Below are 17,014 nucleotides of genomic sequence, written 5' to 3'. Positions count from 1 at the left end.
CGTTCATATCATGCAATCATAAGTTTACTTTTGATACTTGTAACTTTATATAATGGGGGTGGTGATGGCGCAGTGGATAAGACACATGCATTTGGTGTGAGAGACCCGGGTTCGAATCCACTGTGAGACACCAATGTGTCCCTGAGCAAGACACTTAACCCCCTAGTTGCTCCAGAGGCGTGCGACCTCTGACATATATAGCAATTGTAAGTCGCTTTGGATAAAAGCATCAGCTAAATGAATAAATTTAAATGTAAATATAACACAGTGTGCTTATATATCCCATAATGTAACTGTGTTTCTTATTTAAATTTGATATCACTGTTGCACAATTTATTTTACTTTGAGGGAACGAGAGGAGTAAATTTCATCAAAGCACAACTGTATTCTATTTATAAAACTTTATTAGCTCTCATCTGACTGAATTTTGCATGATAATCTTCACAAGCAATGGCCCAAATGAACTTAAAAGCTATCCAATAACAAATTATTTCCAAAAGGTTTGTTCCAAAAAGGGTTGCTTGATTCCCTCGGAGATAGAATATTTAAAAAAAGAAAGAAAAAGAAACTTCCTCTATATGCCATACTTAAACACAAGAATCCACATGTATATGCCATTGCCATAGGATGACAATAATCCTGTGTCAATTAAAAATAAAATTAACATAACTTAGAAAAATTGAATATATATATGAATATATTACATTTTAGCCACTGACAAAAATTGTATTTCAGAAATGATGACAGTGTAAATCAGAATGAGAATTGATCGTCCACACATCGAACTGTCTTTAGTATGTCATTTCTCATCAGACAGTGGTAAAAAAGAAAAAGAAAAAAAACAAATAGGCACGTTGGTCAGTCAACATGTATTTTCCTCCTAGAAAAGGCTGTTGTGGATCATTTTCAACAAAATTATTGCATGTAGTACATACTCAAGTGTTCAGGTAGTCTTTTAGCAATTATGACCTAGTACAGAACGCTGTCCAGTCTGTTAGCCACTAATGTCGGGGTTGTATGGGCACTTTGACAGTCTTAATCTCTGCTATATGGGAAGACTTCTGGATGATACAGCTGGTGGTGCCCGGCGTTGAGCTCTCCTTCCCTTGGGCCAGTTTGGTCAGGGCCATGGCGGCATGGAGCTCTTTCCAGTAGGTCTCGTTATTTCCTCCTCCGCCACCTTTGCGAGCACCGCTGTTGCACAAATGGAGAGGAAATTGTTAATGAGGAGTCTTTAGCAGTACTTAAAAACCTTATGATTCATTAGGCGACAGCATTCTTACCTCTCGCTTTGGCGTGTGCCACAGTCCAACGTCACTGAAAATACAGTTTGGTGAAATGAGTTATAAACTGGACATTCAAAGTGGATTTTAGAATAGCCACAAAAGCTACTTGCCCAAAAGCTGGCACATCATTTATGCTGCTAATGAAATATCCCTGAGCTACTCTCTCCTCATATCGATGGAAACGATGAGTAAACATGTTTTCACATGTGCATGTGTGTACATGTGTTTGTTGAGCTCAGGGAGATTTAAGTGGAGCTCTGCAGGCTGTGCCTACAGCCAAATTCATGTGCTCCAGCCAAAACAAATGCAATTATGCTTCCCATGCGCTCTCGAGATGGAAAAAGCATATCTGCTCTGTGTCAGAAACAGACATGTTGTTCCACCACTCTCCAACTGATTTGCATTTTTTTTAATTATTACACCTTTTCCTTTGACTAATGACTACTTAAATGGTTGTGACGTTGCGTTAAAGGAACAGTCTACTCAACATGACAACTTTATCATCATTTACTAACACTCATGTTGTTCCAATCCCATGTGTCTTTCTTCCGTGGAATACAAAATGTAAATTTTTAAGCTCCAAAAAGAATGTAAATGCAGCATAAAAGTAGTTCATACAACTTGTGCAGTCAGACTTTATTTTGGGAACCAATTCTCACCAATAACTAACATTTGCTGCTTATTAATAATTAGTAAGGTAGTTGTTAATTTAGGTATTGGGCAGGATTACGGGATCTAAAATATGGTCATGCAGAATAAGGCATTAATATGTGCTTAATATGTACTAATAAACAGCCAATATGCTAATAATATGCATGCTAATAAACAAGTCAATAGTGAGAATTAGTCCTTATTCTGTCTTCTGAAGGCATATGATGTCTGATTTGTGAATGAATCAGTTTTGTGAACAAGATTAAATGGTTAATTAGAAAGATCAGACTCAAAAGAATAATCTGTTTATGACTCATTATTCAGAAAGTGCTATTTCGCTCATGGGCTCTCAAAGCACCAAGGATCATGTCGAAATAAAATTTGATTTGTTCCTCAGATAAAGCTTCAACAGACACAAACATACTGAAGCTTGAAAGTGTCACGAATCCTGTTCATGCACTCCCGTTCGCTCACCACCAGAGATCACCCGCTCACTACTATGGACTCTTGCACCACACTAACTGTTGCACTTCACCCCGGACTACAGTTCCCATCATCCATTGCACTGATTACACATACACAGCTGAATGCACTGAGTACACAGCTGAATTCAATCAGACATGCTACATAAACCATGGACTTCCTCTTTCTCACTGCCGAGTATTGTTAGCTTTATCGCTGTCTTCGCATAGCGACTCTACGGAGCCATTTCATTAGCCTTTGTTTATTTCCAGTCCTAGTCTTAGTCTAGTTTTGCCTGGCCTGTTCTCCGGTTCTTTGATTCTCGCCTGTGTTTATTGGATTACCCGTTTGCCTGACCCTGTCTTGACCCTGATACTGTTTGCTCCAGCCTGGACCTTTGCTCGTGTTTACAGATTACCCCTTTTGTCTAGCCCCCAGGATATTGCTAGCCGCCCGTTTTGCATTACTCTTTGTCTTGCCATATACCTGTTTGCCTATGTTTGACCCATGCTTGTTTCCGACCACACCTTTGAATAAAAGCCTGCAGATGGATCCGAATGCTTCCTCTGTTCCTTCCGTAACAGAAAGCTCCATTCCCTTTCTTTGCAATTGAAACAGGTACATTCTTCAAAATTTCTCCTTTTGTGAAACATGAAAAAAAAAAAAAGAAATACTTATATACAGTTAAACTATATCATATAAGTTAATATGCTGTCTTAACACAAGCATTTGGAAGATGAACACTTTCACACTATTTGATATTGCTGTGTGAAATGAATGACAGGAAACATCATGTTTGGTTAGATGAAGGAGGACAGCTCAAACAAATTGAGACCCATCCATTTGCTTCCATCCATTAAACATTCATTGACATTAAAAATTAATTTTGGGTTTAAATAACGTCCTTTGTTCGGTATCTACATAAATCGGTTTATAATAGTAAAGCTGCCTCTCTTTTCTGCTGAAAGCATTGAGATCAGTAAAGAAAAATCTCTCTTATGGGAGATATGAGGGGGAAAATTGGACGACAGGCATGAGCACACAAAATGCTATTTTCAATATTCTTTGCCTAAAACATCTCCAACTCGGATTTCTTAAACAGTATTTGCGCCAAGAACTACTATAAACCATTAATACATCATTTGGCTCTGGTTCCTTTGTGCTACTGAATGTCTCTCATCTTTTTAACTTCACTTCTATTGTCCACAGATGCTTTGGATTGACTTAACCTGTAAAATAAACCAGAACATACCAAAAAGAAAATACACCAGTTCCTCTAAAGACTAAAGACAGGAGGGCTCTATTAAGCAAAATCAAATTAGCTATAAACTGAGATCATATAAAACAAAATCGAGAAAAAAAGATAGAAAAAACTGGGCTGTGTTTTTTTAACAAATGTGTTTTAATTTAATTTTAACTGGGGGAAAAAAAAAACAATCTTCTCAAATTGCAAACTATTTCGGTTATGCGGCAAGGTAATCTGCAACTATGTGCCACATGGTGGTTTTATTCTGGAAAATTCAACAAACTAACATTTAAAGTCACCATAAATAGTTGTTCGCAACTCATTTTACTTTTGTAATGTGATATATTTTCAAGTAAAACAGGATCTACAATGAGAGAGAGAAACAAGTCGATTGGATTAAATGCAAAAGCCTGAATGAATGCCTGCCAGAGTCACTGTTTTGCGCTTACAAGACAACAATGTGCTGAAAATGGAAAAACTTTTTTTGTGTTTCATTACATTTTAATTAAAGGCTACAGAGTAAGTCAACCATTCATAATAAGACCAGGAACATGCATTAAGAAAATAATCACACTTGACTTTAACATTTGAAACAAACTGCAACTCTAGCTAAAAAGACAAAAACAAGCCCGATATTGCTATTTTTTTCACTCAATAAAAAATGCTTCAACATATTGTCAAAACTGAATTCACTGCCTTGTGAGGATGCCCCTGTGTGACTCATAGTGGCAAAAATCCCTCGTCTCCATTAAAATTCTATCACAAACTTTTGAGCACCATTCTCACAGCTATCAGTAGCTGAGCATACGACCCATTCTGAACTACAAAATGGAATTATTATGTGAAAATATTGACCTTTTTGTTTCACAATATTTTTGTGGAAAACAAGTGGTTTTTAATTTAAGAAAACTACAAGGTATGTCTCGAGGTCACAGGCACGCTTCAGTGAAATAATGACATTTCAGCATTGGCTGATTCGTTGTAACCACAACATGCAAAATCAATGAAGAAAATATTTACAGCTAATCATCTTTTTGATGGCAATGATGATATCACAATGGAACAAGTCTACAAGCAACAAAAATTTAACAGCTGCCAGCTGTTTTCTTCATATCCTGACACTCTCTCTTTTTACAATGAGTTTGAGTGAACAGTTTTGTTGTTACTATGTACATTTACTATTAGGGGCAAGCTTAGTTCAAATTAATAACTACTAAGACTCATTATTGATAACTACCAACTTACTAAACTCTTTTTTTTTGTATACAAAAGGAAATGTCAGGCAGGATTGTTATACAGCATGTGAAAAAGGCTGATTTGTTTTTTTTTTGTGAATAATGAATTATAAATTTCATTTTAATAAATAATCAAGCATCAATTTCAGTATGTTCCTCATGTAAATTGCTATTATTATTCTTTTATATATTTTTTATGTATTACTTTATTTTATTTTAATCAATGGTGGCCGCTGGTCAATGTATGGAAAAGCACAGCTTGTCCATTCTCCTTAATATCTCTTTTTAAGTTCCATGAATCATTCTTCAAATGTCTTTAAATGAGATGTTGCTCTTTGTATTTTACTGTCAATATTAATTCCCATGTTTTTGCAAAAATCACAAATGGTCAGTGAGACAAAAAGAGCTAGTTCTTCCAAACAGACCGAACTGAGTGAATTACAGGCCATATAAAACATAAACTGAGTGTCTCAAATGTTGGAAAAACATGTGTTCTCTCTAGCACATAACTGTGGATAAAACTGTTATAGATTGCATTGTTAGATTGCTTACTTTCATCACAAACACCTGCATGTTTTTATGCACTCATACTTCATAATAAATGGAAAAACCTCCCCAAAAAACAGAGCATTCCTTAATTTTCCCAAAACGAGACCATTCCAAAAGGGCACAGAAGCAAAATAAACAGAGAAGTCGAACATTTTGAAATGTTGAGGTGGAATTATGTTAATGATGAATTAGACTCAACTCCTTTGGCAATGCTAAAGCATTTTCTTTCATGAGGCATCAGCAGGTGTTCCTATAACCTACGAGTCCAGGAACGTTCCACTCACTAATCAAACCATATGAAACCAAAGCTTTGCATTCAATTTCCCTCTGAATTCATAAAATAGCTTTGTCTAGGAAACAGCCCTAAGTATAGAGCATGAGATGTATCGCCTAATTTTATGGTGCATAAAAAGAGCAGTGTGAAAATGCTGCCTAAAATCTTCTTTTGAAAGTCATACAAGTCTGCAAAGATTCATTTAAAAATGTCAGTTTCATTTAATCTGATATTTTCTAAAAAGGAACAACGCTGTTTTGAAGACCTCTGATGAAATGCATCAAAGTGTTTTAAGTTTTCTTGACAATATCCTCTTTAATTAATTACATTTTTGAATCTTGAAAGTTTGGGACAGCTCTTACCTGCACGGTAGGTGAAGTTGGCCTCAGCTTCTGATGAAGGTGAGAGAAAATCATCCTCATACTCATTGGAGCTAAACGATCCAGAGTGGTTCCTCTTCCGAGAGTCCAGAACTTTTTCGGAGGCCATTACATGCCGAAGGGAATCATTTAGATAGCGGTTTAACAAGCTGTTCTTGTATTTTGGTGGAGAGACATAATCATCACAAACCAAGGGGTCTGTGCTTCGCCCCACGCCATTGCCTCTGCTGTCCTGAATAACGCTCTTGTGCGTGGGTCTGTTATAGTCTGATTCGCTGGCCTGAATCTGTGACGGATTCTCCCCATCTGTGGAACACAATGAGATTTTAGTGTTAGCACAATTAATGCCTTTTGTCTTTGAAGGCCAGAATACATTAGAATGTCTATAGAATAGGTAAATGCCCTAAATCCGTACCGTCTGATGTTGTGTCTTCACTGCTAATGCTGAGTCTCTCAGCATTGCCTTGAACATATTTGTTGTACAGCTTTATGCGAAGGGCCCAGCTCAAGTCAGGCTGTCGGACTGTGTTCTTGAGCCTACGCCTCGCATTCGCAAACCAGTTGGAGACCTGAAAAATACAAACACATAATCGTTAAATCAGGAACACATTTTGGCTTATCTTGCGTGCACTGACGTGTAATGTTTTAATGAACCGTTACAAAATGAGCCAGTACATGGTCTATTTGTTTTCAGTCAAGCTAGCTGTCCCTATATCACTCGTCAGATTGATTGATTTTTGTCTGCAGTTTGAAGATTTTACATATTTAGAGTTTTTTTAATTTATTTATATAATATAATATTCACATACAAATACATGCAATTTATATTCGATTACATATTCTGTCTGTGTTTTACGATGGAATATTTCTACCCTACCAATATGACTCCTGACACTAGTTAGAAGAAACTAGACAAACTTGTTAGTCGTTACATCAATGGTGCATTCATACAGTAAATGAACAGATACATTTACAGATGTGTCTGCAGCAGAAATGACATGTAATACATAAATCAGCAAGGTGAGTTATATGCATTTTTTGCACTTTTATATTATTCAATCAACCCACCTGGGCTGCTTCCATTGCAGAAATGTATTGCATCTAGTTACCTTGTAAATAAAATGTGTTTGGCAATGGTGACATTGACTTTTTTGTCAGGATTTATCATTTTTTCAGATGGTAAAAAGTAACCTAGCAATTAAATAATATATATATATATATATATATATATATATATAATTTTTTTTTTTATGTTTTGATATTGTTTGGTTATTGTAATGTTGCCTTCCCTGACCTGCTTCACAGTGCAATTCCTAAAAAAAAAGAAAAAGAGCAAGGATCGTGTCAAAATGATCTGGATTTCTGCTTAAGTGGATTCTAAATGATATCAGATTTTCCATCTATGTCATGATATTAAATACAGACTTATTTAACAAATAACACATGCACCAGTTTGCAGCACCATAAATTTATTGGACCAACAATTTAAAAATTTAAAATCATCAATGGAAAAAGTATGTGACCCTGAAGGATACGACAGTCATATATTTCAATGCATGTAGATTGACCTGCTCTGCAGTATCAAAAACACATTAGTGCCCCACTTTTCATGAGATTTCATGAAAAAGAGATTTCAGCAGACCTCAGAAAGAGACCTGTTGAAGTTCATAAGACTGGAAGGGTTGCATAAGAATTTCCAGACTTTGCCCTCCGTCCATCTATAATCAGGATGATAGTTTACAAATGGAAGAAATTCAACATGATTGTTATTCCTATGAGCGGGCTTCAGCAGACTACCAGTGTACTTGGTAGTTTACCATTAGAAAAACATGAGAGGAAACCACAAAAAAAGTATGGTGCCTGATAAGATAATGGTTTAATGTTCTGTCTAGTTCTACACAGCTATATGTTTAAACATTCCAACACCAAAAACTCATCCCAGTTGTGAAAAATGATACTGGGAATATGACATTGTGACGGCGGTTTTGGTGCCTCTGGGCCTGGACAGTTTACAATCAAAAGGACTAATGAATTCCAAGTTGTACCAAGAAATTATACAGCAGAGCTTCAGCACATCTGTGTGTTATCTAAAACTTGAAAGAGGATGGTTCATGCAACACAACACTGACCCAAAACACAGAAGCGAACAACAATAGGGAAGAATTTGGTATTTTTATATCAGCCAATTATAGTAATTGAAATCCAATTAAAATTCTGCGGAGCAATCTAGACAAATTCTTCAAGTAAATGAAACACCAGCATGGCCATGCTTGCAAGATACTGCAATGATATATTTTCCATTAATACCACTGACTGTTGAAACCAGTCGGATTTGCATCAGAACCCATTTTTGGGATGCGACCCACCACCAATTTTACATGGCTGAGCAAGTTGTTTGTAAAACATATCATTATAGGACTAATAAGCTTTTTTCTCACTTCTACATTCTTTAAATCCCTGTTTTTAGGTTATAATATGTGCTAAATCCATCCCAGAACTCCCTCAACCCCCCCCCCAGTTTGATCTGATCAAATATCAGTCTCATCCAAGGTCAGTGTTTGTTTTGACCTCACCTGCACCAGGGTCATGTGGGAGCCCAGAGCCAGCAGTATCTTCTCAGTCTTGGTGGGGTAAGGATTGTCCCTGTGCTTATAGAGCCACTGCTTCAGTGGTCGAGCCATATCCTGCAGGGCCTGACGTTTGTGTCGCACCTTCCCTCCACTGATCAAGTAAAACAACACAGAGGGGCAAAGTTGTCATTTTATATTCCAGATGTCAATGTCTATGTTGCATATAATAATTATAAACTAAAGCACAATTGTTAATTTCTTCAAAAAACAGCATTGTTATCTGTAGCCATCTGTCTGGATGATTTAATGGAATATACGTCATCAGTCAGCTTTACTGCAAGATGTTGTCGCTTAACAAATCTGTTTTTTCCCCTTCATTACTTTTCTGATTTTATAATAATTCTTTGTAACCCTTCATGCAAAACTAGCTGACAAAAATGACTTTTAATGGCAGACACATAAGCTTTAGTTTTGAAAACCGTCAACAAAGCATCCTTACCACTATATTAACACAAATTATTGCATTGTCAGTGTATAAACAAAACATTTAGCATGAGTGGTAATATAGACCAATGATGCTGTAAACAAAGCTTAAATTAATGAACCATTTAAAAGAAAAGAGTTGATGTCAAATGAGATGATGTGGATGTCCAGTACCAAGACAATCAGCAGATGTCACTGTGGACCAAGTATGTGTTACATCCCTGTATCTTTACCTTACACATGATGTATCTACTGGTCAACCCTATTACTTTACTTATAGCCTACTGTATGGGTTTGAGGTTCACATCTCTCATATTAGTATCCTTTAAATAAGAGTAAGAAATATCCCACATTCAGTGTTGATGTATTAGGCTACATTGTACTGCTTTCCTATAAATTAAAGTCAGCCAGTTGAATAAAACAGGTTTGTTACATTACATTTATAACAGAGATAACAGTGACATTTTTAATACTTGCGATATTAAAATATAAATCAACACTGTTCACAAATATTTACTTATGTGGGAGTTGGTAGAACATGAAAAAAAGGCTGCGTCCTTTTAAAGTAGCTACGCTACATGAACTAATAATAAATCACATTCAGTCACATCATGCATGGTCATTTAGTCTGTCACACACATACCCATTTCTCCTGTGTTTGAGAGCTTCAGTGCCACCCATCACTTTGTGGCTGGTCAGTAAATCTGAATGTTGTCCATCAATCAGCTCTAAATAGCTTCTGCTGGTTCTCTCCACGTTCTGTCCGCTCTCTTCAAAGCGCAGCTGATCAAACTGACTGAAGACTGCCGTGTTCATCGCTGCATTCATGAACTGCCATGTGCCAAATGTAGCTCCAAACACTGTCCAGGAAATATCCTTATACTGGTATAATGCCCCTGTGAACGAATGGGTTGTTATTTAAAATGATTTTCATGATTAAAAAAATTCTTATAGCCTATGTAGCCTACAGGGTAATTACCATTTAATTCAAGTTAATTTACCAATAATGCGTTATACAATGCATTCAGTAAATAAATAAAAAATGTGCAAGTTATTTAAATATTATTTTAAGTTTAAAAAAGTAAACTTAAATAGCAATAGCAACTACAGCAAATTGCCTAAAAATGTAAAAGTACTCACAAAGTTATAGTTGCTAAACTACAGGGACACTATAATTTCAGTGTCTTCCATCCCATCTGCTCATATTCAACAGCAGTGCGCTCAGCAACTGCGCCTCCCCACTATATCAACCCAACACTAGAGGGTTTGACTCCCCGGAACATGAATACGGCGAGAATCTCGTCTTTCCCAATGAGTCTGGCGGGCTCGTGTCCATTCAGCTACTGTGCGTCTGGCTGCAAGCGGGACTGGATCATCTCCAGTGGACTTCTCATATGCAACCTGCTTATTTCACGGATAACATTTTATAGGTGCGTTGGTCAGGCTCAGCTCAGCACTGGCAATTAACTAGGACCGTCTGGTTTAAAGCAGAAAAGCACAAACAGGCGCTTTTTAATGCTTGTTAGAACAGACAGTGAAAAGTATAAAAAAGACTTTATGTAGCCTAGTGTCTTTACTAAAAAACAACAACTTCAAGAAAACATAAATTCACGAAACTCACCTTAACCATTTCCCCTCTGGTTATGCCAGCCTTATTTAGGTCATGCCATAAATAAATCGGGAGATTTTCATCTTATTTCGAGGTTATAAAAAAAATAAAAAAAAATAAACTCAGCTTGAGATATTTATTTATTCACTCACTCACTCACTCACTCACTCACTCACTCACTCACTCACTCACTCACTCACTCACTCACTCACTCACTCACAGAAAAGACAGGAACATTATAAATTAGGCTACATTAATATGTTAATCATAATCAATTATACCAGGGAGCTAAATCTTACAAAATTTATTTTTTTAATTGGTAGATTTACAAAAAAAAATTAAAAATTTTTTATTGCTCTATATAAAATACTTGCTGAAAGCTGAAGTAGCCCCAGGTTTTACTCCACTAGTTTAATTATGATGATTTGCACCGATTTGATACATTTAACACATTAGTGGCACCTCAAATTGAGCTCAGAATGTATTTATTTTTATGACAAAATATATGTTTTTAAATTACGTATAATTATGGTTATTGAGAAATCTTTATTTCCCACTCAGACCTGAGCACAGATGTTCTCACATAGGGGTGTTTTAGTTCACTCTTTTGTAATCACAAAGAGCATCCCCATATGACACCTTAAAGCAGACAGCACATTCCTCTCCAGTAGACTCGGCATATAGCACAGCAAAACACACCATAAATTCCTTTCCCTCAGAGATAGCCTCGCTACCACATTTGTTGATACTAGCTACACGCAGCCCCTTTTTTTCACCTAGAAAAACACAAAAAAGAAGGGACACGTTAAGGTCAAGTTGTTCACTTAAGTTGCACAATACTGCAAACGTACAAAACTTTCCACATAAAAGACACAGGTTAATTTAGGCTAACCACCTACTGGTAGACCATGAGCACTGATTTTTTTTTTTTTTACACACCGTATATACCATTTTTTTTGGCGTAAAAAATTGCGTAAATAGCGATAGACGCATAATAGCATATTTTTTTAGTGACAGATGTTATTTACACTAAGTGCAAATAGCGATGGATTCTATTTACACTAAGTGCAAATAGCAATAGATGCTATTTACACTCAGTGTAAATAACAGTATTTTTTTAACGATATGCTATTTATACTACTTATTGCAAATAGTGGCAATTATCTGCACCTCAGTATTGTAGTACATTATAAAACAGTACGCAATAATAACGTACTGAGTGTAAATTATAATTTTAATTCAAATGTATTAAATGGATGCCACCTTATTGGGACAATAAAGCCCTCCCTACACCTACCCTAACCCTACCCGATACTTTATTTTCAACTTTTTGATTATTTCCTTCATTTTTATTGAAAATAAATGCCTTTCTGATGCGATATGAGATTTTAAAAGGGAGAAAAAAATGTTTGGCAAAAGGTGGGATCGAACTCGGGTCGATCGCGTCAAAAAGCATGGGCCTTCTCATCTACACCACTGAAACTGAAACTGAAACCAACTTCTTTTTTTATTGTTGACTAACCCAATCACACGTTAGTGGGCGGAGTTAGTGTAAATAGCCTTTGTCAACAAGATGGGCTATTTGCACTTAGTGTAAATAGACACTCTGTTTTTTTTTTTACACACCGTATATACCATTTTTTTTTTACACACCGTATATACCATTTTTTTTACACACCGTATATACCATTTTTTTTACACACCGTATATTACACACCGTATATACAATTTTTTTTCTACACACCGTATATACCATTTTTTTACACACCGTATATACCATTTTTTTTACAATTTTTTTTACAGTTTTTACAATTTTGCCATATTATGATCACAGAGAAACCTGAAAATGACATATAAACTCTTAAAATCAAAGACTTGCAATAAGTTTTGTCACCTATCACTTGTTTCAAATATCTATATCTGCAACAAAATGTATATGCATGTGTGTCTGTGTGTATGTGTGTGTAAATATGCTTATAGAGTACTAGTTTAATCATTTAATTTCAGTGTGTCTGTATGTGTTTTGCATGTCTATGAGCCTATTCTCCATTTTGGATGTGTTTAACTGTCAGCCATACATCCAGGTTGGCCAAGACCACCTTAACTGCTTGAACCCTGGTAATTGCTGCTTACAACTATATTTCCTACTTGTTTTCCACTCTTTTTCCGGATAAGGGATGTTTCAGGATTTCTCAGACCCAATTTTCCAGGAAAATGTACTTTTATATGTGCACTTCCTGTTTCTTTGCTCTAATAAGTGTTTTTGTTGACTTAATACTGAGTAATGTTGTGTAATGTAATGAGAATATGTGGTTATGAAGCTGCAAAATTCATTGCAAAAACAGCTGCAGTTTCTTCACAGGCCCCAATGAAAATGCATTGGGCAACTTGAGATTACTGCAATATAGCACCAATTAGAGCAAATACGAAACCACGAACACTACAGCCACAAATGCTCTGCAGCACACAATAAAACGAGCACAGCCCAGAGAGATGTACGGTACGTCTGTAAATGACAAAATCGGTTTTATATTCCCATGGAATGATCTGAATAGAAACAGTGTCAGTGAATGTATCACATGTACCACACGCCTTTTGAGTCATTCAGTTAACAGTCGCAGCGCCCTCTTGATCTGTTGTTTTGATTCCTAGATTATGGTCACAGATACAGGATTGCATGTACTGGAAAAAAATATGACGACTGCGGTACATGGCTATATCCCATGAAATGTGTGCAAAGTTGCTGTTAAAGGCCTGAGTTTATAATCCTAGAAGGAAAAAGCTTTGAAAGTGACAAGAAGAACAGCGATTATGTTTCCAGTTTGGTCTGGTGTATCTAGAAGTTCTTGTATTAATTGCAACTAATGCTGTTTGATGGGCTTTGCTATTATAATGCACTGGTTTTTCTCATTGGTACAACTGAAGCAATGGGACATTCTTCCGTTCCTATGTGATTTGTGTTTGACTCTTTTATAGCTTCTCAAAATAATTGGCCATACGTTGCTTTAGCAATCACATCTATTTCTTTGATTGGGCAGCTGTTGTTCTAAGGCGGCAACGGTGGCTCTGAAATGTCACAGTATCCATGTGCAGTGGTTCTCGGCCAGAGCCGGCTATCACTGACAGTCTAGAGAAGAGCATTACGGCAGCGTTACTCTGTCTCAGACTCTATAACCAACTCCACATGTCTTATCTAAATAAGCACTACGCCAAGACAGATCACATTTCCGTCTGGTGCTAGCCAGACGTACGGATTACCTTGTCACTGGCTTCGCCATAAAAATCTAAATTAAATTGGTACTGGCACATGAAGCTGTGGTACCAGTCATGTTAAAGAAATACTGTACTTTGGTGTATTAAGTGATTCTTCACCCTTTTTTGCCATATAGTTATTGTACATTACTTTTTGCCGTACAGGAAGTCTCATCTGGGTACATTTACCACACAAGAAATTATGAAGTAATTGATATCCCTACAATATTAGACCTTTGCCATTCCACTAATATAAACCTTTTGAAGAATTTCCCCCATGACTTGGGCCAATTGAAATGTTAATTCATACCACAATCACAGGGTGAGCACAGTTAGTCCGACAAAAAGCAACCCGAATGCCAAAGTACACTCATGGCAATGGCTGGAAAAAATTGAACAGAAGGTGGAATGTGGAACATACTGTAAGCTCATATTAGTAACAGGATCATTTTTGGTGGGTGAAGAGTATGAAGCACTGGGTTTACAGTCAATATGAAATCATAATTGACCCTTGACCCTGCACGTTATTCCAAAAGAAAACATTTACTGTCTTCATAATCTTTCTGCAAAATGTATTAAAATAACTTGCTCTGCCTCTAAAATAACTTTCAGCTGATGACTATAGGCCACATGGTCTATCTGATAATGTTAACTGTGAAACCTCTGTAAAAATTACAGTTGCAAGTTATACAGCTTTGAAATACAGTCTTGTTGAGGCAGGTTTTCTAAATAGAAAATTCTGGGAGTTTATCTGATTCAAATAGCGATATCAAATAGCGATCGGTTCATCAAATAGCGATAGATGCTATTTACACTAAGTGGAAATAGCTATAGTTTCTATTTACGCTATGTTAAAGTAGCAAGCTTTTCTGCTATTTATACTGCTTATTGCAAATAGTGGCAAACATCTGCACCTCAGTATTGTAGTACATCATAAAACAGTATGCAATAATAATGTATTGAGTGTAAATTATAGTTTCAATTCAAATTATTAAATGGATGCCACCTTCCTGGGACAATAAAGCCCTCCCTACACCTACCCTAACCCTACCCGATACATTTATTTCAACTTTTTGATTATTTCCTTCATTTTTATTGAAAATAAATGCCTTTCTGATGCGATATGAGATTTGAAAAGGGTGAAAAAAAAGTTAATCAAAAGGCAAACTCAAACTCGGGTCGAACACATTACAAAACATTACCATCTATGCCACTGAAACCAATACCAAATTACCATCTTTTTTTAGTCTCACGTTAGTGGGTGGAGTTAGTGTAAATAGCCTTTGCCAACAAGACGGGTTATTTGCACTTAGTGTAAATAGACACTCCGTAATAAAAAATGGGACTATGTGATGATTGCAATGTAACTTAGTGTGATTATCAATCAAAGGCTGTGAATATTGTTTGATGCAATGCATATTACAATATACAATATACAGTCTTCATTTGTATGTTTAGAGTCAAAACATGGGTTGTTTGAGACAGAGACAATATCATAACTAAAAAGAGGCTTAAATCCACTTTTGATTCCTATTGCAAAGTCCAAGTCAGAGTAAAACACTTCCAAAAACAAAAACAATAAAACTTGCATGTCGTGACCATTAACTGACATCAGATGAGAGAACCATGAATGTGCAAATGTGTCATTACATTACTGAAATATTAACTTCAAGGAGTTCGGCTGACAAAAAAAGTTTGGGAACCCCTGTGCTAAGGTAATAAATAGAAAATAATTATTTAACATGCTCTTTAGGTTGAACTTCAGGTTTGACATCATTCTGGTTTGGAATGTTCACTTTTAAGATTTGAACAATAAAATTAACCCCACCCTTATGGAAGCAAAATGGGTTGCAAATGCCATTTCATCATGACTTTAAGACAAAGAGAAACACTAGAACAAGAAGTCAGATTATCTCCTTGAGGTGTATACACATTTTGTTGGCAGGTTGAATATATATTAATAGTGTGCTGCCTGAATAAAAGCTGTAATACCACTTTATTTAAACCAGACTGTAGAAAATGCATTGCTTTTTGCAGGCCGCCTGATGTAATTGCATTTCCATATGTGTCCAGCCAACTTAACATTGTCTGCTCATAATTCCTTAAACATTCTCTAATCAACATATCTCTGTGTCTAACAAAATGTGAAATCCCAGTAGAGTCTATTTGCGTCATGTGTTTTTCTTTGCTAATAAATCAACCAAGGTGGAATTATATCCACAGAGTACAGTAAATTGAGTATGATGACATACCAGTGTTAGCATCTTCTCATATTTGCTGTTTTGCCCATTAGCTAGCTGGGGAATGGTCCAATAGAGAGATGCACCAGGAAGTTTAATATTCTACAAGTTGATGAAAACTCTTTGTTGTTAATCCAATTACTTTGCATTCTTTTTTTAGAAATCTATTGGTGTTTTTTTATAATGTTACACAGCCTTCACTTAATGCACCCAAGGTGATGCTAAATAGTGTATAACTCTGGATCTTCAAGATTCAAAAGGCTCAGAAGTGATAAATTTAGGGAATTCAGTTGCATACGAAGCTCCACGGGGTGCATCCTCTTGCAAAGTAGTTATGTCGAAAAATTGTTCTTTTAACTCATTTGAGAGCACCTAAAATGTATTGAGGGCAAGGGCAATAACTGGGACAGGTATAATTGTGTCTGCTCTTCTGCAGGTGGCTCTCTTTAAGGGGTCACCCTATTTTAGCACCTTACGTGACCACTAAGGTTTTGGACACTGCGCATAGAAAAAAAGGCTCTAACTTACAACCAAATGACAGCACACAAGAGCTACAGAGCAATAGCTCTTATTAAAACATAATACAGTATAAACACTATGATCACAACTCCTTTTTGTAACCTGAGCTTTTTAGTAACGTGATGTTTTCTGTTGTCTGAATTAAATTTATTCTGATGTTTTTTAGGTGTATAAAGTCAGCAGTTTTGTTGAAGCACTATATATATATATATATATGTTCATACTGTATATATATATATATATACATATATATAAACA

The 17,014-nt window shown here is 36.1% G+C and overlaps 1 protein-coding gene across 1 annotated transcript; it reads right to left on the bottom strand.

The window, feature by feature from the left end:
- Positions 1 to 394: 394 nt before the first annotated feature.
- On the bottom strand, positions 395 to 10,355 carry LOC306846574 (homeobox protein Mohawk-like). Its single transcript, XM_079380037.1, has 7 exons — positions 10,277 to 10,355; positions 9,780 to 10,032; positions 8,657 to 8,804; positions 6,499 to 6,652; positions 6,066 to 6,389; positions 1,284 to 1,317; positions 395 to 1,194 (listed from the first exon to the last, which is right to left on the bottom strand). Exons 2-7 carry the CDS (start codon positions 9,962 to 9,964, stop codon positions 1,002 to 1,004), a joined length of 1,038 nt encoding a protein of 345 aa, XP_079236163.1. The 5' UTR covers positions 9,965 to 10,032; positions 10,277 to 10,355; the 3' UTR covers positions 395 to 1,001.
- Between the last annotated feature and the right edge of the window lie 6,659 nt (positions 10,356 to 17,014).

Source organism: Barbus barbus (assembly GCF_936440315.1).
Source record: "Barbus barbus genome assembly, chromosome: 26".
Taxonomy (NCBI): Eukaryota; Metazoa; Chordata; class Actinopteri; order Cypriniformes; family Cyprinidae; genus Barbus; species Barbus barbus.
Note: the sequence above shows the minus strand (reverse complement) of the source record. Positions and strands in the feature narration are given on the sequence as shown.